General features: G+C 41.0%; 1 protein-coding gene, 1 long non-coding RNA gene and 1 pseudogene across 2 annotated transcripts in view; 1 reads left to right on the top strand and 2 right to left on the bottom strand.

The window, feature by feature from the left end:
* Positions 1–13450, bottom strand: part of LOC115839500 (uncharacterized) — a 32201-nt gene extending 18751 nt beyond the window's left edge. Inside the window, exon 1 of the long non-coding RNA XR_009565045.1 lies at positions 13286–13450. This is a non-coding gene — a long non-coding RNA (uncharacterized lncRNA). The remainder of the gene's footprint in view (positions 1–13285) is intronic.
* On the top strand, positions 990–1929 carry LOC115839496 (olfactory receptor 52E5-like). Its single transcript, XM_030831202.2, is given in 3 exon segments — positions 990–1182; positions 1185–1289; positions 1292–1929. Coding segments are annotated over 3 exon segments (936 nt in total).
* Positions 13451–14407: 957 nt separating the features above from the next.
* On the bottom strand, positions 14408–15346 carry LOC115839429 (olfactory receptor 56A1-like; annotated as a pseudogene).
* Between the last annotated feature and the right edge of the window lie 9733 nt (positions 15347–25079).

The raw sequence follows: 25079 nt of genomic DNA, 5'->3' as shown, positions 1-25079 counted from the left end.
CTGGAAAATAATCAAAAGAATAAATAATCACGAAATAAGCCAACTGGGGAAGGCTCTCTGGATAGTATGTCATTAAATCTGAGCTAAGAAATATTTGGTGATGGGTGCTAGAAGGGAAAAGTAATAAGACTTTGTAGTTCTGAGAGAGACTATTGTTCTGCTGGAATTATAGAATAGTCTCCCAATATGTCAAAATTTCTTAATTCCATTCCTTAGCTCAGATCCCAACACCAGCTATTCAATCCACCACCTTTACTGGGTTCCCTCCCATGTACCATCTTCTTTTTTGTTTTTCACTTAGCAATTCCTTGTTCTTTTTCTTAAAATTTTATTGACGTATAGTTGATTTACAATGTTGTGTTAGTTTCTGCTGTACAGCAAAGTGACTCAGTTACACATATATGTATTCTTTTTCATATTCTTTTCCATTATGGTTTATCACAGGATATTAAATATAGTCCTCTGTGCTATACAGTAGGAACTTGTTGTTTATTCAGCCACATACCATCTTCTTAATTTTCAGGACTATTTTGCAAGAATGTATCATTCCCCTAAACCCTCCACCTCAATCTAAGTCCTGTGATTTTACACACACACACACACACACACACACACCCCATCTTGCTTAGGCTTTACATCATGATTAACAGATATAATTAATAAATATTTGTTATTTTATAGCCATATGTAGGTTCTTCCTTAGAGACTGAAGGGAAAAAAGCCATAAGAAGTGAAGTGCAGAATTGCTGTTTTTGGAAATTTTCTACATGGTTTTCTGTGTAGGTGAGGCAAATACTTTGAAGTGAGAGTGTCTTTTTAACTCTGGCTCATATTCACTCTCTAGGTCTCCTCTGCTGTATCATGGAATTAAAGAATAGATTTTCTATTCCTCCAGAAACTAGGCAACATGCTCTGAAAGAGGTTATGTTCTCTCGCTGGAAGCAAGAAAACTCCTGCAAAAAATGTGTCTATAACTAATTCCCACAGATATGCTGCACCCCAACAATATACAGTTCCATCCTTCTTCCTTCCTTCTGATAGGGATTCCAAGGCTGGCAAATGTGAACATCTGGATTGGCTCCCCCTTCTTTGCAATGTATCTAATAACCCTCATGGGAAATGTCACCATCCTGTTTGTGATCCAGACTGAACGCAGCCTCCACCAGCCTATGTTTTACTTCCTGGCATGTTGGCCTGCACTGACCTTGGCCTGTCTACAGCCACCATCCCCAAGATGCTGGGTGTTTTCTGGTTCAATCTCAGGGAGGTTGTGTTTGGTGCTTGCATCACAAGATGTACACAATCCATATATGCACTGGCCTGGAGTCTGCGGTGCTGACAGTCGTGGCCATAGACCGATACATTGCCGTCTGCAACCTCCTGAGATACAGCATGATACTCACCAATAAGGTGATAGCCGTCCTGGGCATAGTCATCATGGTCCGGACTTTGGTGTGTGTGTCTCCTTTTAGAGTCCTTATCCTAAGCCTTCCTTTCTGTGATGCCCAGATCATCCCCCACACCTATGGTGAACCCCTGGGTTTGGCAAAGTTGGCTTGTGCCAGTATTAAGGTCAGTGCTTTCTATGGCTTGATTGCTTTTTCCATGGGATATATTGACCTTTCTGTGATTGGATTTTCCTATGTCCAAATCCTCAGAGCAGTCTTCTACCTCCCGTCCTGGGATGCCCGCCTCAAGGCACTCAGGACATTTGGCTCCCATGTCTGCTTAATGTTGGCTTTCTACCTGCCAGCACTCTTCTCCTTTATGACACACTGCTTTGGCCACAACATCCCTCATTATATCCCCATACTTCTGGCCAATCTATATGTGGTTTTTCCCCCTGCCCTTAACCCTGGAATCTATGGGGTCAGGACAAAACAGATAAGAGAGCGGGCACTTAGGATGCTTAACCCTAAAAGCTATTGATATTTAACCCCAAAAGGACCTTCCATGATCATTCAGTGGAATGATAAGATCAAAACAGAAGTAAACACTGGAATATTTTTGTTAAAATCCTCTACGTGTATCCTCTACTACATTTTCCTTATTAGTCATAATGTACACCACATTAGAAGGCAGAGCTCAAAGATTCCAAAATAATCACTCTATTTTTTGCCACAGGAAAAGTACAACAAAAAATTCTCACATTTAAACCCCACTGATACTACAAGATTCCTAAGGTGAGAAAAAAGTTTGAAAAAGTGGTCCCAGTAACTACCTTAAATACTTTTCTTTCTCATGGGGATTCTCTTCATTCACATGTCAGAAGCTGAAGTCCATGACTATAAAAATGATGAATTTCATGAAAACCAAGCAGGATATAGTGGGAAGAGAAATGCACAATGAGTCATGAGATACAGGTTTAAATTCAGGCTCTGGCCTTGACTGGAAGATGTACGTGAGAATGTCACTTAGAACTCTTTGAGCTTCGGTATCCTTACCAATAAAATAATTCAAAAAAAAAAAAAAAACTGTTGTGAAAATCTTTGCAGCTTCTGAAACATAAAAAGGTTTGACAACAAATAAACACATGTATTTCTAGTGTGGTTGTTACTTCTGGTGCATGTAGATTTAACTTACTAAATCCAATCCTACTATACAGTCACTGATATGAAGTGAGGTCTCCAGCTCCAGATGATCCCGTTGCTTGGGGGTCTTTAGGGACTCAGCCCTTAGCTTGGTCAGAGCATTTCATTTAGAAAACTATAAAGCCTGAAGAGTTAAGAGGGCTTTCTCTGGGCTTGAGGACTCAGTGAAACCTCATGCCCTGCGGTTCTCGTTAGGGTGAGCTACAGGGCAGAATGAAATAGAATGACTGCTGACATAATATAAAGTCATTCTCATTTGAGTATGGAAGCTAGATAGGATATTGATTGATTTCTTTGGGTATTCTAGGAGCTGCAAAAACATGAAGTTGGCTTCTAATTGGAAATGGGACCCTGGCTGAAATTTAAGGTAGAATGAGCAAGGAATATACAAAGAATAGGGCTAAAGTAATAGTAATGTAAACTAAGAGAGGAAGTGAAACGAAAAAAATGATACTTTGTGTAAATTTATAAAGAAAAATGACCGAATGATCAGTTTCTAAATAGAAATTACAACATTGACACAAACAAGATTTAGAAAAAAACTAAACAGATCAAAATATGAAGGAAGATGACAAAATAAGTCATTGCAGATTTTCTTCCAAGTAAGATGGTAGACTATGATAACTTTTCATATGTTTCTTATACTATATTAACTGTTTTGCAATACTAAAACACTTGCAAAGCTTTCAAAATTATTTAGAAAATTAACATTATCCTGATGACAAAATCAGAAAATAGAGAAAATACAGATTCTCTAAATCATTGCAAATGGCAACACAATTATCAGAAGCTTGACTCAAAGTGGGTATACACAGGGATAGATGCTACCAATTTGTTATAGGGATTTGTAAAGGATGTAGGGACACCAGCTGTTATTCCTCACAATAACTAGCACAATTTTGGCACATGAAGGGGCTCAGTAAACATTCCTTTACTGATGGTATTGAAGTGCCTAAGTGTAGAGTTGACAGATAGTGTCTACAGTGGATTTCTAGTTCCATAGAAGTCAAGCCCTAACTCTAAGCAGACAAGCTACATACTGAAGGGCGGCTCCCTGCCCTGGTTCTAAGGAGAGAGGCTAAAGAGGACCACACGTTCTCACAGCATTGTCAAGCCCAGTGCAGGTGCTTCAAGGAACTGGACACAATAGGCCTAAGACAGGCTTTGGGGTGAGTCTACATACAGATAAAGGAGACAGGGTGGGGGTGGGGGGCAGGATTACTCAAAGAGCCAGATCTTAGAAGGCAGATTCAACTCTGCCATGAAGTTCCAACAGTATTAAAAAACGTCCTAGGGCTTCCCTGCTGGCGCAGTGGTTGAGAGTCCGCCTGCCAATGCAGGGGACATGGGTTCGTGCCCCGGTCCGGGAAGATCCACGTGCCGCGGAGCGGCTGGGCCCGCGAGCCATGGCCGCTGAGCCTGCGCGTCCGGAGCCTGTGCTCCGCAACGGGAGAGGCCACAACAGTGAGAGGCCCGCGTACCGCCAAAAAAACCCCAAAAACGTCCTATTTAGATTTAGTATTAATTAATGCATTTGAAATTAGTAGACTGTAGATGTTTTGTCAATTTAACTGAGAAAATCTGTTAAGAGTCACTTTGCTATTATAGTCTATGGTCCAACTGTACTGGAAGAAGGTGTATTAAGAACAAGAGAAGGGGAGGGTGGGACCTACCACCTCACTCCCTGGTTTGCAGGTTTGTTGAATTTGCATGAGAAATTTGCATGAGCAACACAGATTCTTTTGAGAAAAAAGATCTGAAACCATTGAACAGTATTCAGGAACAGAGCAAATTTAAATCAAGACCCAGTAGCAAGAGAGAGCAACAGGTTACCTGGGAATTAAATATCTAGAGGAAAAAGAAATCTATCCTGGTGACCAATGCTCAAAACAAAGACCTAAATATTGTTGAGGAAATAAAACTGTGTATTCCACATATCATAAAGTAGAGTTTGGGAGCCTCTTGGTACATAGTCATGTGATATGCTTCAGATATATTCTAAGCATATGGGTGTTAATGATGGGAGCTGTGACCTCAGAGGCCTAGTGTGGGACATCAAGACTGGCAGTCGGGGAGTCTAAACAGCAGAGCATTACTGCCAGGAGTAAATAAATGCTTCATTGTTGGCAACTCAACAGTGCCTCCTCGTGGCTATTAACCAGAATAGCAATACTGAAGTGATTCCAGTTAACTTCTGCTTGGTGTCTGAAAGGAAACTGACAACTTTGAAATCAGAAAACTCCTGGGATCGCCAATGCTAGTGGAGGGTCAGGGGATAGCTTAAAAAAGAAAATAGTGTACTTCATGATCATAAGGCACGTGGGGATTTTAATGATTAATTTTAAAAATAAAAGATATATAACAGTTTATACTCTGATTTTCTTTTCTCCATTGACATTGAAGAGTCAATATCAAATCCATGACATGAGTCAAGTATTCATAAGGATAGAGTATATCTCAGTATTTTTTTTAATCTCAGTATTTTATAACATATTACATTAGCAATGTTTGACTAAGGACAAATTATATATAATAGTAACATTTATTCATTTCTTCATTTTTCAACCAAAAATTAGTTATCGAGTGCTTTATGTGTGATTAGCACGGTAGTGGTTAGCATAGGTAGTTACCAAGAAGTAAACTACTTTCAAAGAGATTATGTTCAAAATAGCCCATGAATTATCATTATTCCCAATCTTGCAGATTAGGCAATTGACCAAAAAGATAAATTACTAATGATCATTTAATTAATAGTGACCAGAGTCAAGAGTGAGACATTAGGCACATTTGCTACATAAATCTATTTTTCCTATTACATTTTCGAGGAGTGAGCTGCATAGTTAGACTTCAACTGGATAGTTATTGTAGTTTTCTAAAGTTTTTCAGGCTCCAGATTGTAAATAACAAAGGCAGAGCCCTACGCATCCCAACATATATTGAATTAGTCAATGCAAGTAAAGTTAGTTTCTACCACAAAGATATCACAGTAACAATGTAATAGAAGTTTACTTCTCATCCACATACCATTCCAATGAATGTGGGCTTTGTTTCACATCAGCATTTAGAGACCCATGTTTCTTTCATTAGTTGGCTTCTTCATGTTCTTGTCCCTTACAGACTGCCACTGGTTCTTCTGAATCTGTCAGGCAAGTGAAGGGAGAGAATGTGCAAGATTTTGTAGGAGGTTGTAGGGACTCAATCTGGGAGAGATTTACATCATTTTCTCTGTCATTCCATTGGCCAGAAACTTCACATAAATCTAGCTGGAGACACCAGGTGACTAAATATTTATTTCTCCAGAGAAATTATATGAGAGACCCTCACATGTAAAACATACGTAACCTCTTCCCAAATGAGGCTAAGAGAACTCTCATCTAGCCACTATATGCAGCATAGAGTCCAAGATCTCCAGGAGTGTGTGGTCATTTCCATCAGGTCCTGATGTGGTTTCTCTTGGACCAGTCATCTTCCTCCTACCACACGTTTAATGGTGGAGCAGAAACTGAATACCAGTCAAAAAGATTCCCAGTTGAAGTGAAACATGGAATACATTTAACAAGAACTTGTCAGTGGTAATTCTGGAATACTTTGGGGGCAATACTTTGCAATACTTTGCAATACTTTTATCTCCTGACAGTAGAATAAGTTCCCTGACTAGGTCCTGGATATGACTCTGGGAGAATCTCTCCTGGCCATTGTTTTCTATGTTCCTTTTTCTGCATATGTGGGATTGTACCTTCTTCAATGTCCCCCATTGCCTTATATGAAGCAGACATTGGAGAATGTGACTTCTTTTGCAGATACTACATATGGAGACTGCTTCATGTCTGTAAAATATTAAAAATTGTTTTAATTTTTAATCAAAAGCATTTTTAAAAGCCTAGCTCATGTTTCTTTGGCAATGAACCCTCTCGAAACTTAACAAAGATTTTCTTAGGTAAAATTTATTTTTTTTTCCTTTTTTTAATGTCTTTTTGCTTTCCCCATGCCACTGCTTTTCTACATAATTGTGTCTACCTAAGGCTATCAGACTTTAGTAGGACAGCTATCCACATAACGTAGTCTCTTCTCAGGGATGCTTTCTGTGAGTCTGTTACTTAAAGGCATTCTAAATCTTTCTCTTAACCTTTGACTTCCCAAGTACTAGGAAAATTCTTCAAGGCTTTATATTTATGGCCTTTATGTATTATGATTCATTTCTGCTTGAAAACTAGCTAACTTTCTGCTAACCTCATTTATTTCTCATAATAACTTGTCAAGTGAAATCAACAATCTCAAACACACATAACTATTTTGAATTCTTTCAACCTTTTCCCTAGAATTGCCATTTAGTAGACAGGTCAACTTGTTAGGTGATCTTTCTAGCACTGGATGTCAATTTTCTCATTGTGTGCAGCCTTAGTTAGAATAACCTTCCAGCTATCAAAAAATCAATTCCAATTTGTCAGTGTTTTAACACAAAACAATTTTATATTTTTTAATAACATCCAGTCCAATGCAATGTGGAAGGGGAAAGCTCTCTTCCTTGCAGTCACTCAGTGTCCTAGCCTCCTCCACTGTGTGGTTCCACCATTTTCCATGGGTTCGTGTCTTCCAGTGGATTATCTGCAACTAAGCAGAGGAGGCGGATAGAGTGCAGAGGGCATCAAGGAGGTGGTAAAAGCCATTCCTGGAAGAGCTGCATGCCATTCCCTTGGACAGGCTTAGTCTTATAGCCTCACACAATTGTAGATATGTCTGAAAATGTAAATTTATTTGTGTTTACGAGGAAAAAGAATTCTGTTCGGAAAAATTAGCCTCGACTCTATCATATATATACATTGATTGCCAAGCTACAATCCAGCTTGTGGAGTGAGAATGGTGAGAAGTGGTAGGAGAACCTCTGGAGGTTTCTGTGGTTCTCCTGGTCTCTCTGAGACACTGTCTGCCCTAGAGACTGATCTACATCTTGTTTGCCTCTTACAGATGTTTTATTAAATAATTCACCATCTTTTATTTTAGACTCATAAGAGAGAGAGGCAAAGGGACACTTTTAGATCACTTCCATGTTTTCCAGTGATTCCCCATCACCTGTGGTAGGAAGGAAGAGAAGGCACTGGGTGGAACGTCAGTAAGCTGCATCTCAGGGATAGAAGTTCAATGGATGGAATGCAGGGATTTGAATCCTTCCCCAGACCCAGTCCCCTGCCCAGGACCATCTAAATGTATTCCTGAGACCTGTCTTGCCATTCTGCCATGGTGACATCAGGAGTCCCGTATATGATTCAAACAAGCAATGATTTTCTACTCAGCCTTTGAGTTTATGCAGTTTGTTGTCTGTCAGGAGGCACTGTTGTTGGGACATAATTGGGAAGGGAGACTAGAGGAGTCAATATTCTAGGGACAAACAGACCTTGGTGAATTTCCTCAACAAAGTCACTGAATCTATTACATTTACTTGGATGTTTATAATAGAATTAAGAACTGTGTCCTGCTTGAGAAATAGGCTGAGCCTTTTCTTAGACACATACTTGGGAAAAAGTAAATATTCATTTGTCTGTAGATTGAGCCCAAGGAGGGTATTTATGGGTCCATGGGTCTTGCTTCCTCACGGCTGAGGTGAGAGCAGTCTCCTTGACTTCCCAGATACACTACTGACTTAAAAGGAGTCTGAGAAGTTCTGTACTACATTTATCCAGCCAACTAGTATCAGCAAGAAGATATTTCTGAGATTTTTTTTCCTGTTGTGGGAAAATACTACCTTGCTTAGTATCATCACTTCACTTTCCTTTTGCAGCAAAGTCTTTTTTTCCTAGCCAAATGGATTGCTTAGTTCACCAAATAATAAACATGCTATAATGATCATTATGCCTCATTCTTCCTACTCTCCACTGAGTGACAGATTGATCAATATGCCATATACTCTTGGGAAAGAGCCTCCAGACACTCACTTTCAGTGTAAAGAGGCTTGGATTTTAAGTGTGGAAGCCAGGTTTAGTATCCTGGCTGGGCTATTGCCAGCTGTATGAATTGAGCAGTTAAACTCCCCATATTTCAGTTTCATTGTCTAAAACACTGATAAAAGTAATTATTTCACTGACTTTTTAACTTAATTATGTACATACATAAAAACATTAATTTTTTTTTCTTTTGCGGTACGCAAAATATGTAATGGGAGAAAGAGGATGATTGGTCCAAGAGGAACCACATCAGGATGGAGATGACCACACACTCCTGTAGATCTTGGACTCTGTGCTGCATACAGTGACTAGATGAGAGTTTGGGTAGTCTCACTTGGGAAGAGGTTATGAATGTTTTACATGTGAGAGTCTCTCTTTTGTCATTTCTCTTAAGAAATAAATATTTAGTCACCTGGCCTCTCCTCTAGGCAGCTAGATTTATGTGAGGATTCTGGTCAATGGAATGATAGAGAAAATGATGTAAATATCTCCCAGATTGGCCCCTGAAACATCCCACAAGATCCTGCACTTTCTCTCCCTTCGCTGTGTGACAGTCAGATTCAAAAGGACCTGTGGAGGTCTCAAAGGCTAATGTGGAATACCCACATATGATAGAAGCATAGGTCCCTAAATGTTGACATGAAGCAAAGCCCGCATGCACTGAAATCAGGATGTGGATGAGAAGTAAACTTATACTATCCTAAGTTCCTGTGATACCTTTATTGTAGTAACTAACTTTACGTGTATTTACTAATTCAATACATGACGGGTTTTGATGTCCACTATCTATATCTATAATCTGGAACATGAAAAACTTCAGAAAACTACAAATCTATCTAATTGAAGTCAAAAAGTGTAGCTCAATCCCTAGACAATAGGAAAAGTAGATTTAGTAGCAAATATGCCTAATTTATCTCTCTTCATCCTTGTCCCTGTTAGTTGAATGACCATTAGAATTTTATCTTTTTACTCAGTTGCCTAGCCTGCAAAATTGGGAATAATGATAATTCATGGGCTATTTTGACCATAATCTCTCTGAAAGTAGTTTACCTCTTGGTAACATCTATGCTAATCACTACTGTGCTCATCACACATGAAGCACTCAATAACTAAATTTTGGATGCGCAGATGAAGAAATAAATAAATGTTGTTATTACATACAGTCCTTAGCAAAATACTACTAATATAACATCTTATTAAATATAATAATACAATATACCCTTGTGAATACCTGATTCATGCTATTGATTTGACATTGTTTTTAAATGTCACTGAAAAAAAGGAAACCAGAAGAAAAAAGAAAAAAGGAAACCAGAGAATAAATTATATCCCTTTTATTTTTAAAATTAATCATTCAGCTCCCCACGTGCTTATGAGCAGGAAGTACAGTATTTTCTTCTTGAAGCTACTCACTACCACTCCCCCTGAGTGTTGGAACTCCAGTTTTTCAGAGTTGTCAGTCCCCTTTCAGAAACAAGCAGAGGTTGAGAACTAAAGTATTGCTATCCCTACTTATAGCCACAGGGCAGCAATACTGACATGTCAGCAACAAAGCGTTTCTCTACGCCTTGCAGTAACGCCATCCTGTTTAGACTCCCTGGCTGCACAGCCTTGAGGTTCCACAGTCTGCCTCTGAGGTCACAGCTCTCATCCTTCACACCCGTATGCTTAGAATATATCCCAAAGCACAGTAGAGTATCAGATGACTATGTACTAAGAGGTCCCCAAACTCCACTGTGGAAAACGTAGTTTTGTTCTCTCAGCAATACTTCGGTCTTTGTTATGGGCATTGGTCACCAGCATAGACTCCCTTTTTCCTCCAGATAATTTAATTCCAGGGAACTTGTTGCTCTCTCTTGCCACTGCATCTTTATTTAAATCTGCTCTGATCCTGAATAGCAGTGTTCAGTGGTTTCAGATCTTCTTTCTCAAAAGGCTCTGTGTTCCTCATGCAAATGTGACTAACCTGCAAACCCGGGGAGTAAAGTAAGTGGCCTTAGTAGGTCACTTCTCCCCCATTCTCGTGTTCTTAGTGCACCCCTTCCAGGACAGTTGGATGATAGTCAGCCTATTGTAGCACCGTGATTCTTCATAGATCTCAGTTAAACTGAGAAAATATCTGTATCCCACCATTTTATTTATTTTATTTTTTCTTTCAGTTTTATTGAGATATAATTGACCTACAGCACTTATAAGTTTAAGTTATACATATGTTGTGAAATGACTACCACAAGAGTTTCGTTAATATCCAACATCTCATATAGGTACCAAAAAGAAGAAAAAGAAAAATGCTTTTTTCCTGTGATGAGATCTTTTAGGGTCTACTCTCTTAGCAACTTTCAAATATACCTTAACTAGAGTCATCATGCTGGACATTGCATCTTTGATACTTATTTATAACTGGAAGTTTGTACATTTATACCCCACCAACTTAAAATGCCTTCAGTTTATGCTAATTCATTCTATCCACTCAAGACAGTGTTCAGAGATCTCTACTAAGCACGTTTTTTAATGCTATGGGAACTTCACAGCAGAGTTGTGTCTGCCATTCAAGACTGGGCTCTTTGACTATCCTGTTCCTCCATCCCCTTTTTCTACATGTAGATTCACCCCAAAGCCTACCTTAGGACCACTGTGTCCCAATCCTTGAACCACCTGCACTGGGCTTGACAATTCTGTGAGAACCTGTGGTCCTCTTAACTTCTCTCCTTAGAACCAGAGCAGAGAGCCACCCTTATGTACATGGCATATCTGTTTGTGCCCTGCTTCTATGAAACTAGAGATGCACTGTAGACACTGTCAACTCTTGACTTATCACTTCAGTCTCGTAAATAAGGGGATGTTCACTGAGCCCCTGCATGTGCAAAACTTGTGCTAGTTACTGTGAGGAATGACAACTGGTGTGTTGGTCCCTACATCCTTACAAATCCCTACAACAAGTTGGTAGTATCTATCCCCGTGTGCTCCCAGTTTGAGTCAAGCTTCTCATAATTATGTCAGCTGTTTGCATTGATCTAGAGAAGCCTAGCTGAGGAATTAAGACCCGAATTTTGTCCAACTAACAGACTCTTATTTGAGTTCTTTCTGGGTTTGCAGCTGGGAAAGCATAACAAAGGTAGAGAAAGCACTCCTACAGACCAACAGAGTAGACCAGATGTTTGAAAATATTCCTTGACAATATGTACCATATTCCTATGAATTATATTCTTTCTGTTAGATCTTTTTTTAAAACTCATTTTTATAACCATCCACAGAAGGCTCTTATGAAAATTAAATGTTATCATGCACAAACACTGGTATATTGCAAGTGTTCAAAATATTTGAGCTTTTAATTTCATGATTATTACTATAATTATTATCAATATATAAGGACATTGAGATTATTAGTATCATTAGGCAAGTGGTATTGAAGTTGGCCCTTCTGTCCTCTGAGGGACAGTAGGAGATGGTGGTGCATAAAATTCTTCCGGCAACCATGAGATGGAGAGAATTCCTATTAAAGAATTTCTTTTTAAAAAAATGATAAATACTGAATCATACCTGTGGCTCTGCCTTGAGTAAATAAGAAGCATGTCTGAGGGCATTAAGAGCCCCTTCTTGTAGGGAAATGGATGTCATTTTTCTTTCCCACTGTTATTGAGTGTGGCTTTAGAAGAATCTGCCCCTGGAACCCACATCAGCATTGAGTTGCAGTTACTTTAATCCCCACAGGGTGGGGCAGTTGATCTCCATTCCTGTTGCCGGCTTAATGCCAAATTCTTTCCTAACTATGAAAGCTGCCCCTATAGCATTATGTCACGTCTCCTTTTTTGTCTGCACCAGAGGACTTGATTCTGTCTCTGTCTCACTGGGAGGCATGCTGTACTGCAGAGTTCTGCTATAGCTGTCCTTCATGTGGTACTAAGTTTTCAGACTCGAGCAATCGGAGCTGTGCCAATAATTAACTCTTGCCTCTCAGCCCTAGACCCTCCCAGCTAAACATCTTGTGATGCTGGGACTTAGACTATAGGACCCTTGGTCAGCCGGCTCCCTCTTAGTTTCCACCTACAGAGAGCAACAGAGAAAGACTGAAGGGTTGAAGCAGAGGAGGGGATATTTGGTCCCTCCTGTCTCTTCCTCTCGTCGGTTTCCCTCAGCAATGACTCTTCCTCCTGGCAGTGGAATTGGTTGTAGCCTCCAGGATTGGTTGGTTGGTTGGTTGGTTGGGTTTTGGATTTTGTTTGGGTTTGGGTTTGGGTTTTGTTTGGGCTTTAGAACTTCCAGGATCAAATCAGCCTCACTGAACTCCCTAAGAGATACCGCCAGCAGGATAGAGTCCTACCTCAGAGGTCTCAGTCCAGGCTGTAAGGGCACATCCTCGGAGGTCCTGTGACACTAGTAGCATTCAGAGGCAGCACTCGTCCTCAGAGCTGTGAGAGTAGTTCAATGAGCCCACCACCAACCTGTTGTCTCCTAATGACCAAATGCTTCCCAAGTATAAGGTTCTTTTTTTTTTTAATGACCAGTGTTTTTTGTTTTTGGCCACATCATGCAGCATATGGGATCATAGTTCCCTGACCAGGGATCAAACCTGTGACCCCTGCAGTGGAAGTGTGGAGTCCTAACCACTGGACCACCAAGGAATTCCAAGTATAAGGTTCTTCCTGCAGGTACTATCTCTGTGTTACCTCAGCATCCCCCTCCATTTTTTTTTTTTTTGGTTTTTTTTTTTTTTTGGTTTTCAAGTCTGCAATACTTATTTAATCAAGTGCTTACCTTAAATTCTCTAAAAATAGCCAGTGGTGGGGCTTCCCTGGTGGCACAGTGGTTGAGAGTCCGCCTGCCGATGCAGAGGACACGGGTTAGTGGCCCGGTCCGGGAAGATCCCACATGCCGCGGAGTGGCTAGGCCCGTGAGCCATGGCCGCTGAGCCTGCGCGTCCGGAGCCTGTGCTCTGCAAAAGGGAGAGGCCACAACAGTGAGAGGCCCGCGTACCACAAAAAAAATAAATAACTAAAAAATAAATAAATTTTAAAAAATTAAAATAGCCAGTGGGATTTATTTTCTCCTGACTGGACCCACTGTTACTCAGAAACCTGACACTGTGCTGTGTCTTCCCACCTTCAACTAGAGCTCTTGGGAAGAGTCAACAAGTAAGACTTGACTTTCAGTTCACTGCACGTGCAGCTTAAACACGTGGAGGAGTGGTCAACACACTGACCTGATTTCCCAATTTTTACCCCATTGGTATCCCCCCTCCATACCCCTCTCTCAACCTGTATCCTCATTCTCTTGACTCCCTGAAGGTTGTGAGGCTGCGTAGGACATAGTAGGAGGCTGGCATTGCTTTATATTATTATGAGTGCTCTTTCCCTTTGGTCCTGCAGATGCTTTGTCAGATAGGACTCTGCCTTCTCTGAGAACCCCCTGGCTCTCAAAATAGTAGGTACAAGCAGGAAACACCTATGGACATCCAGAAGGACAAAACACAGGCAAAGGAGAGTAGGGTAGAGGCCTGGTCTCCAGCTTCAATTGCACAAGAAGGGGCATTTCTCTAGAAAGACACCAGGCTGTAGAGCCTAGATTTTAATCTCTGCTCTATCACTTCCCAGATATATGATGTCCAGCAGTTTGTTCTCTTAAAATTATATTTTTTCTGCTATGTAAAATAGAAGTAATAGTACCTACAAGAATGTTATGAAGATTAATTTACTTCACTATAATTGCCCAGGCTCAAAGCAATTACTCAAGAAAAATGAGTTTCTTCCTCTTGCCTACCCCATCCTGAAATAGGTAAGAATAAAGGAAGAAACCTGGGTCAGGCTTTTCTCTAGCTCACGTCTGGGCAAAATCACTGAGAAGGAAGGGGAGAGAGAATTAGAAATCTATTTTACGTATTCACATCCCTCTCCGCAGCAATTTCTGAATTCCTTGTTTTATCTCTTTGGTTTGAACACCATATACAATAGGGTTCAAGGCAAGGGATATGAAGTGGTGAAGAACATTGAGCAGAATCAGGGTGTCCACGGGGATGCTCTTTCTGGCCACATCTGTCAACACCACAACCAGCAGGATGGTGCTGAAGAAGAGGATGAGGATGGCGTGGGAGCCACACATGCTCAGAGCCTTGACTGCAGCCCCCTCAGCCTTGAACTTGAGCACAGCTCTTAGGATGAAGATGTAGGAGATGAAGATGAGGATGAAATCTGAGCCTAGTAAGGTCCAACCAGCTACAGATTGGTAGATTCTGTTCAGGGTGAAATTGTCACAGGAGAGCTGGACACAGGTTGGCACAGATGCAGTTCACAATGACATTTTTCCCACAGTAGAGGAGCTAGGCAGAGAGAATGGGAATGGGTACAGTGAGAAGGGCATTTCATATGACAACGAAGACACTAGCCTTGGCCACAGAGTGGTTAGTGATGATGGATGGGTATCTCAGTGGATGGCAGATGGCCACATAGCGGTCATAGGCCATGACCATGAGTGTGCAGGACTCCATGGCGAGGAAATTATTCATGATGAACATCTGGAGGAAACAGGCAGAGAAGCTGATGGACTTGAGGTCAAACCAGAAGATGGCCAGGACCTTGGGGATGGCAGTGAGGCAGAGCACCATGCCCAGGAGGGAGGGCAAGCTGAGCAGGTAGTACATGGGCTCGTGCAGAGAGGCCTCAGCTGGATGGTGATCAGGAGGGTGGCGCTGGCCCCCATGGCCAGAATGAAGAGGAGGCTGAGGGACAGGGACAGCCAGTGCTGCCAACTCTGGTAGCTGGGGAAGCAGATGAGGAGGAATTCAGAGACTGGAGCTGTGGAGTCGTTGCTGGGTGATGCCATCCAATGAATCTTGAGCTGAGAAGTCTTTTCTTGACTATTTTCTTGGGCAGATACAAGAGGTAATTTTATCTAATTGACTTCAAGAATAACAATAGGTAGTAACCTTACAATATTAAAAATGTTCAACAAATTAATTCAGTATGGTACCAGTGTAAGAAAAGCAAAACAATAGCATAATGTAGAAGTTGCTTTCTCAATGAAAATTTTGACAAGCACGGGACCAACTTGTCAGCTAAGCAGAAGTTTAGTAACATGAGAATATGAATGGCCATTAAACTTTTTTTTTTTTTTTTTTTGCAGTACATGGGCCTCTCACTGCTGTGGCCTCTCCCGTTGCAGAGCACAGACTCTGGACGCACAGGCTCAGCGGCCATGGCTTACGGGCCCAGCCGCTCCGTGGCATGTGGGATCTTCCCAGACTGGGACACGAACCCATGTCCCCTGAATCGGCAAGCGGACTCTCAACCACTGCGCCACCAGGGAAGCCCCAAGAAGCCCCACCACTAAGCTTTTTTAAAAGGGTATCATTAGTGATCTGAACATGACTAATTCATTGGACTGGTGGCAACAGAAACCAGAATGAAAGGAGTTGAAGATTTAAGTGAGGAAATGTAAATAGGGAGGGCTGACTATGTAGCTAAAAGGTTCGTTTCAAGCTTGTCATTAAAGAAAAGAGCAAGACAGAAATGGGGAAAGATTATGAATTCAGAAGGAAAGTAAGATAAATGAAGTAGTTAGTTCATTGAGAATGCAACTTCTACTATTATTATAGTTTCTTTGTAGCCCTTTACACATAGATTTTGTACCCTTCTGTCTCCCTCCACCCGACTCAAATATCTGAGGTCAAATAACATGCACTTTTCATTTATACACACCAACATTCTCTAACACCTCATAGATACTTAACAAAAGCCTGCTGAAAAAGGTTTTTTAGTTCCTGGACCTTGGTGTTTACACTGATGGGAAATTTCAAGGAAGGAAAGTGAAAGTGGAGAATTAACCAGAGTTGCAGTGCCGAAGGGAATCCTGAGGAAGGGAAAGGAGAAGCTCTGATCAATACTACGAATGGTGGCTATATTTTAAATGGATAACCAACAAGGACCTACTGTATAGCACAGGGAACTCTGCTCAATATTATGTAACAACCTGAATGGGAAAAGAATTTGAAAAAGAATAGATACATGTATATGCATTACTGAATCACTTTGCTGTACACCTGAAATTATCACATTGTTAATCAACTATACTCCAATATAAAATAAAATTTTTTTAATTTAAAATATTTTAATAAATATTTTTTAAAACTACTACAAATACTGGTCACTGAGGGTCTGTGTGGTGGACTTCAGAGGATGGACTGGGCATGACACAAAATGCATGTTGGAACTTGGAGGCTTATTCATGCCACTGTCTGCAGGTGCTCCTCGATAGCCTGTCCCTTGGTGAGTGGGAAAACCCTGGGGTAGGTCTCTGACTTAATAAATCTTTTGCCCTTGCCCTAAAACAAACACAGAACCACTCTATTGCTCCGAATATGTTAGTAAGAATTTTCTTGAATTCCTTCGGTTTAAATTATTACTAACTTTATCCATACAAAATCTCAGGAGACGAGGGGAAGATGGCGGAAGAGTAAGACGCGGAGATCACCTTACTCCCCACAGTTACACCAGAAATACATCTACACGTGGAACAACTCCTACAGAACACCTACTGAACGCTGGCAGAAGACCTCAGACCTCCCAAAAGGCAAGAAACTCCCCACGTACCTGGGTAGGGCAAAAGAAAAAAGAATAAACAGAGACAAAAGAATAGGGACGGGACCTGCACCAGTGGGAGGGAGCCGTGAAGGAGGAAAGGTATCCACACACTAGGAAGCCCCTTCGCGGGCGGAGACTGGGGGTGGCGGAGGCGGAAAGCTTCGGAGCCACGGAGGAGAGCGCAGGAACAGGGGTGCGGGGGGCAAAGCGGGGAGATTCCCGCACAGAGGATCGGTGCCGACCGGCACTCACCAGCCCGAAAGGCTTGTCTGCTCACCCGCCGAGGCGGGCGGGGGCTGGGAGCTGAGGCTCGGGCTTCTGTCGGAGCGCAGGGAGAGGACTGGGGTTGGCGGCGTGAACACAGCCTGCAGGGGACTAGTGCGCCACGGCTAGCCGGGAGGGAGTCCGGGGAAAAGTCTGGACCTGCCGAAGAGGCAAGAGACTTTTTCTTCCCTCTTTGTTTCCTGGTGCGCGAGGAGAGGGGATTAAGAGCGCTGCTTAAAGGAGCTCCAGAGACGAGTGCGAGCCGCGGCTAAAAGCGCGGACCCCAGAGACGGGCGTGAGACGCTAAGGCTGCTGCTGCCGCCACCAAGAAGACTGTGTGCGAGCACAGGTCACTATCCACACCCCCCTTCCGGGGAGCCTGTGCAGCCCGCCACTGCAAGGGTCCCGGGACCCAGGGACAACTTCCCCGGGAGAACGCACGGTGCGCCTCAGGCTGGTGCAACGTCCCACGGCCTCTGCCGCCGCAGGCTAGCCCCGCATTCCGTACCCCTCCCTCCCCCCCGGCTTGAGTGAGCCAGAGTCCCCGAAGCAGCTGCTCCTTCAACCCCGTCCTGTCTGAGCGAAGAACAGACGCCCTCCGGCGACCTACACGCAGAGGCGCAGCCAAATCCAAAGCTGAGCCCCGGGAGCTGTGAGAACAAAGAAGAGAAAGGGAAATCTCTCCCAGCAGCCTCAGAAACAGCGGATTAAAGCTCCACAATCAACTTGATTAAAGCTCCACAATTAATCAACAGCGGATTAAAGCTCCACAGTACCCTGCATCTGTGGAATACCTGAATAGACACCGAATCATCCCAAATTGAAGGAGTGGACTTTGAGAGCAAGATTTATGATTTTTTCCCCTTTTCCTCTTTTTGTGAGTATGTGTATGCTTCTGTGTGAGATTTTGTCTGTATAGCTTTGCTTCCACCATTTGTCCTAGGGTTCTATCCGTCCGTTTTCTTTTTTCTTTTTAAAAAAATTTTTTTCTTAATAATTATTTTTTATTTTAATAATTTTATTTTATCTTCTTTCTTTCTTTCTTTCCTTCCTTCCCTCCTTCCTTCCTTCCCTCGTTCCTTCCTCCCTCGTTCCTTCCTCCTTCCCTCCCTCCCTCCCTCCCTCCCTCTCTTCCTTCCTTCCTTCCTTCCTCTCTTTCTTTCTTTCTTACTTTCTACATTTTCTCCCTTTTATTTTGAGCCGTGTGGATGAAAGGCTCTTGGTGCTGCAGCCAGGAGTCAGTGCTGTGCCTCTGAGGTGGGAGAGCCAACTTCAGGACACTGGTCCACAAGAGACCTCCCAGCTCCACATAATATCAAACGGCGAAAATCTCCCAGATATCTCCATCTCAACACCAACACCCAGCTTCACTCAATGACCAGCAAGCTACAGTGCTGGACACCCTATGCCAAACAACTAGCAAGACAGGAACACAATCCCACCCATTAGCAGAGAGGCTGCCGAAAATCATAATAAGTCCAGAGACACCCCAAAACACACCACCAGACATGGACCTGCCCACCAGAAAGACAAGATCCAGCCTCATCCAGCAGAACACAGGCACTAGTCCCCTCCACCAGGAAGCCTACACAACCCACTGAACCAACTTTAGCCACTGGGGACAGACACCAAAAACAACGGGAACTATGAACCTGCAGCCTGCAAAAAGGAGACCCCAAACACAGTAAGATAAGCAAAATGAGAAGACAGAAAAACACACAGCAGATGAAGGAGCAAGAAAAAAACCCACCAGACCTAACAAATGAAGAGGAAATAGGCAGTCTACTTGAAAAGGAATTCAGAATAATGATAGTAAAGATGATGCCAAATCTTGGAAATAGAATAGACAAAATGCAAGAAACATTGAACAAGGACCTAGAAGAACAAAAGATGAAACAAGCAACGATGAACAACACAATAAATGAAATTAAAAATACTCTAGATAGGGCTCCCCTGGTGGCGCAGTGGTTGAGAGTCCACCTGCCGATGCAGGGGACACGGGTTCGTGCCCCGGTCCGGGAAGGTCCCACATGCCGCGCAGCGGCTGGGCCCGTGAGCCATGGCCGCTGAGCCTGCGCGTCCGGAGCCTGTGCTCCGCAACGGGAGAGGCCACAACAGTGAGAGGCCCGCGTATTGCAAAAAAAAAAAAAAAAAAACTGAGTCCTTTGGGAACTGTGTTGTATCATGCTCCTGCAGGTAGGAAGTGAGGATATGAAAGATGGAGTGGTTTGAAACTGAGGTAAGAACTTGCCGAGGAGCCAGAAACCAGGGATCTGGTGCATAAGTCTGACTCACAGACATGGTTGAAGATGTAGGAAAGAGACAATAGAGTCTTTATTACAATAATAACTCCAATGTTCTGAGTGCTTTATGAGCAACCTAAACTGCTTAAGTTCTTTATCTAATTTTTCTCATTGAATCATCTCTCTTAGATATGAAAGAGGAACACTTTGGAGTAGAAACTATTAACCCTACTGTGTGTTGGGGATAGATAGAGAGATGGAGCCTTGCCCAAAGTCACACAGTTAGCCTCCATTCATAGCCACATCAATCTGACTCCAATGTCTGTGTTCTAAATGACTCATCCCCACTGTCGCCACTATTCTGATAAATGTGACTATAGCTATTGAAATCCTAAACAAAATCCTAGTGCATAGAGTTCGGAAAACTGTTAAGATTTGTTTAATTGATAAATATATTTATCCCCTAAAAATTGCAGAGAGAGTTCAACATAAGGAAATCTGACAATCTAACTTAACACATCAAGGTTGTAGATAAGATATGGGAATAAAATCATACAAATCACAAGGAGATTTGAATCCTAGCTCTGACATTTGCTATTTGTGTGACCCATCCATCAAACAAATACTACCTACTATGCTCCACAAACTGTATTAGACACTGTGTACATGGTAAATAAGGCAAACATGATCCCTGTTTTCACCAAGAGTTCATTCTAATTATGTGGTTGTTAAAAGAAAATAGGCATCTCTAAATGTACTTCTTTGAGTAATTTCTGAGATATGTTGTTTAGCAAAGAAGCAAGTGACAAAAACAGTACATAGAATGCTACACAAAATAATTTTGTAATGCTATACCAAGAATGCAATATAAAAAAGTGTATGTATATATACACTTTCTTATATGTTCTTAGATATAATCAAATTACCTCTGGAAGGATACACAAGAAACCTGTAAGAGTAATTCCTTCTGAGAAAGACAAATGTGTCAAACTTGGCAGACAGGAGTAAAAATGGTATGTTAGAGATTGCTGGTTGTTTCCCCAATGCCCCAATTCTTCCTTAGTAACAAAAAAACATTATTTTATTTGGGTACTCATGTATACTGACAAAGTACTATACCTCTCAGATTCCAAATGTTAGTAGATGTCATTTCACAAAGTTTCCAAGAAAACTCTCTAATGTGAACTAACTCAGCTGAGACATGAAGGTCATTTACCCTCCCTGCTTCCACATGGAACAGGCACAGGATTGATGCCTGAATTTCTAGCAGCCACCTTAAACTATTATATGCAGTCAGAAATAATACTAATATAGAGAAAGAATTACTTTTACTGAATACCTTTTTTAATTTTTAAAACTTTGAACTACATGAATATATTTTCTATTTCTTAATTAAATATGTTTTAATTTTATTCTTTTGATCATACAGTTAAAATGCAGAAAGCTTTGGTAATTTTACAAAAGAAAATATACAAAATCCTGTCATATGCCATCATAGAGCATTATTACGGGAGCATTACTTTAGATAAGTGGGATCAAAAAGGCCTTAAGGAATAGAGATATGATGAATGGGAAGAAAAACAAGAGTAGAAGCAGAGAAGCCAGTCAGAAGACTATTACTTGGTCCAGGCAAGAGATGGTGGCCTGGACCAGATTGGTGGTAGAGGAAATAAATTTGAGTGGCAAAATTTTGGAAGAATAGTCAAGTAAATATACAGATGCATTAGAAATGAGGTATTCAATGTAGAAATCAAATATAATTCTTAGGATTCTCTGATAACGTGGTGGATATGGACCCATTTACTGTAATGGTATCACATAGTAAGATTTCTGGGTATTGTTGAGTTTACATCTGAAGTTTGTGATGATAAATTTAATGTGAAGTCAACAAGTTTATTTATGGGATATTTTTCTAGAAAGCTTCAACCTTCCACAGAGGAGACATATTTAGATTTAATCATTTTCCATTATTTCAAGCAGCTACAATGGAGGGTGAGAACAAAGGAGGTTAGATTATTTCCAAGAGCGTAATTGAATGACGGGCCATAGAATCTAAGCTTGACAGGAATAAAGTCAAGTAAAGAGAGGGATATATAATAGAATGAAGGGGATTCTTTCAGTGGCTTGGTAATCTTTAGGTCCAACAATTGTGACTGTACTAAGGATAGTTAAAAATTTGAGCCTGCAGTTAGAAGGTGACAATCAGATAGTAGGACGTTTTGAATCTAAGTTTTAGAGGTGGGTCAACCATGAAAATGAGGTAAGTCAAAAACTGGGAGTTTAAACAAGAAAGGTTAAGTTTTGAGTAAAAGCTGAACTGAGTATTCAAGCATTTCCAGTTTTCCCAGCCATGGGATGCCCACTGCATGCAAATGACATTCTCATGAAAAATAAATGCATAGAAGTGAAGTAATTAATAATTATAGGAGGGATACATATAGTATAATTTCTTAAATTAAGGATAAATCTGAGAAAAGTTTGGGAGAAGTTTAGACTTCAGACAAAGAATATGTTCAACAGAGAAATGATTTGAGATATGAATTTTTAGTCTGTAGGCTCCCACTGACTTTAGACAAATAATTTAATTAGGCAATAAGTAATTCATTTCCTTCTTGTCTCATCTGATGCACCTATAGACACAACTGCCTGGGAGGTACCTTGCATTAGAAAATGGACAGAAACTTATTCTGGTGCCCTTTATAAATCTGTCTGGGATTGGTGTAATTGTAGCCGTCTGCTGCTTATATGGCACTTCCTGATGGTTTATATTGCACTGGAGGATTGAGTTCGTCGGTAATAGATAGAAATGAGGAGAACAAATAGATAACAACTCTGGGCAAGCAGGGCAGGAGCTGTTTCTGCTGGGAACTTAGCACAGCTCTATTGTCTTGTGCTGGGAGATGTGCACCTGGAACACAATAGGGCTGTGCGGAGATAGCACCAGAACAGACTAATGGCCAAACTGAAATTTCAAAAGGGATGCTACAATCAAGCCCATAAAAAGTGAAACGGCTGCTTTATAGTTCCCTCTCCTCCCATCTTTATTTTTACTGTTTCCCATGAGTTCCTAACTGATGACCTTTAAATGTGTCCCTGGGTGGGGGGAGGCGGGGGGGGGGGGGGTAGGTGGTGGTGGGATGAATTGGGAGATTGGGATTGACATGTATACACTGATGTGTATAAAATGGATAACTAATAAGAACCTGCTGTATAAAAGATAAATAAATAAAATTTTAAAAAGAAAAAATATAAGGGAAAATTTTTTTAAGTTTTAAAAATAAACGTAGAATTGCAAACTAATGTAAGTGCAATGAAGGAAAGAAATTCAGTCTTTACAGAATAAAGATAGCTCACTTTGGAACTTATTTATCAGATACATTACCATAAAAAAAAAGGTGTCCCTGAATTCATTGACTTCTTACATTTGTTTTCTACTTATAAACACTGATGGGTTTTTCTCACCAGTCCAATACTCATCTTTTGAATCTCACTCTGAACAATACAGCCCAATCAACAGTCATTTTAAATTTTTCCTCCAATTACAAAATAATACATTGACATTCTAGCATTCAGATTATGATATTGTACATCATTTAAAGTCCAGCAAGGGACTTACTGGTGGTCCAGGAGTTAAGACTCCACGTTTCCAATGCAGGGGACGCAGGTTCGATCCCTGGTCGGGGAATTAAGATCCCACATGCCCCACAGTGTGGCCAAAATAAAAAAGTCCAGCAAAATCTCACCCATTAGAAATAACAGGTGTAAACAATCTGTTGTGTGGTTTTCACCTATTTTTATGTCTATGTTAAGATTTTATATATGTATATATATGATATTATTTATATCTGTTTAACTTATATACATGGGTCTGTTATAGACTCTTTATTATATCCTGTGCCTTTTAGGCAAAACCATTTTATAGATCATGAGTTTGTAGTATGTTTTATTATCTAATCTAAGGTGTGACTTGTATCTTTTTAAAAACTCTCTTCCATTTACTGAAACTTTCACCTTCCATATACATTTTAGAAAAACTGTAACAAACGTTCCTCTGAAAATCTTGCTGGAGTGTTTCTTGAAATTGCATTGATTTTATCGATTAATCTGGGGAGAACTGACATCTTAAAAATGTTCATGTGTCCTCCCCACGTATATTGTTTTTCTCTACATTTAATCAGATCTTCACTTAAATACATTAACAAATTTTTAAATTATGTCCTTAAAGGTCTTGTGTATTTGTTATGATGCCAATTTCTACCTATTAATAAGTTTTTCCTACTGTAAGTGGTATGTTTATTTCTAATATTTTTAGATAATTTTGCTGGTATAAAAAAAACTATTGACTTTTTCAAGTTTATCTTATATTTGAACGTCTTACTGAACATATAACTAGTTCTAAAAATTGCTTATTATTTTAAATTATTGTATCATATAAAACTCATGTTAATTTAACCATTTTTATTCTGATCCTTAAAACTCCTCTTTCTTCCTTGATGTATTGTGCTGGTCAGCACTTCCTCTTTTACACTGAACTGCAGCAATGACAAGGGCATTCGGCTGTGTTCCTCTCAGTGCATTGCCCTTGGCGAAAGGGGGCTGCCTCCTCCAAGGTTATGCTCCCTCCCTGGGGCAACCCCCATCCAGTGACTAGTTGATGAAAGAGGAAGAAGGCCTGGCACACAAGTCTCAATAGAAAACTCTGAAAGTCTGTCCCAAGTTCCCTTTGGGGGTGGTTATGTGAGTTCTTGTCTTTGTTTTCTCAAATATTTTCGGAGAATTTCCACACATGCATGCACCGATCAGTACTCTGCTGAATACTTAAGGGGGTCCCTCTATAGATTTTTGGAATTCTCTTTCTAGGCAATTCTCTTTTCTCCAGTACTCTACCCTGTGAATTCCAGCTGCACTGGCCTCCCCTAACTCCCATGTCCTCAACACAGGAAGACTGTTAGGCTATGCTGAAGTTCACCCTCCCTTTGACATGGCCTGGAATCCCTCTCCAGAACACTGCAACAATCTTTCTCCAGTAAAATGAACTTACCTCGTTTGTTTCCTATCCTCCATTGCCTAATGTCCATTGTCTTCAGAACCATTGTTTCATATATTTTGTCCAGGTTTTGTTATTATTGTTTCAAGTGAGAGGATAAATCTAGACTTGTCACTCCATATTTAAAAGCTAAAGTCCCTCTTGAATATGTATAATCATGCTGGACAAACAGATGAAAGCACCATCCAACCTCCGACACCTCCCTGGGTTCAGGGTTAGATTTGTGACTGCATAAGCCCTCTACTCTACCCACAGCCAGGAGAGATATGTTTTACATCTGAAGACTTGGTATCTTAGGAGGACTATATACCACAATAAAAGGGAATACACTTCTGGGGGAACCTGAGGTTACAGCAATTTGGGGACTCTAAAATATACCCAAGAAATATATATATGGCTGAGTCGCTTTTGCTGTGCACCTG

The sequence above is a fragment of the Globicephala melas genome, chromosome 8, assembly GCF_963455315.2.
Source record: "Globicephala melas chromosome 8, mGloMel1.2, whole genome shotgun sequence".
In the NCBI taxonomy this organism is placed as follows: domain Eukaryota; kingdom Metazoa; phylum Chordata; class Mammalia; order Artiodactyla; family Delphinidae; genus Globicephala; species Globicephala melas.
Note: the sequence above shows the minus strand (reverse complement) of the source record. Positions and strands in the feature narration are given on the sequence as shown.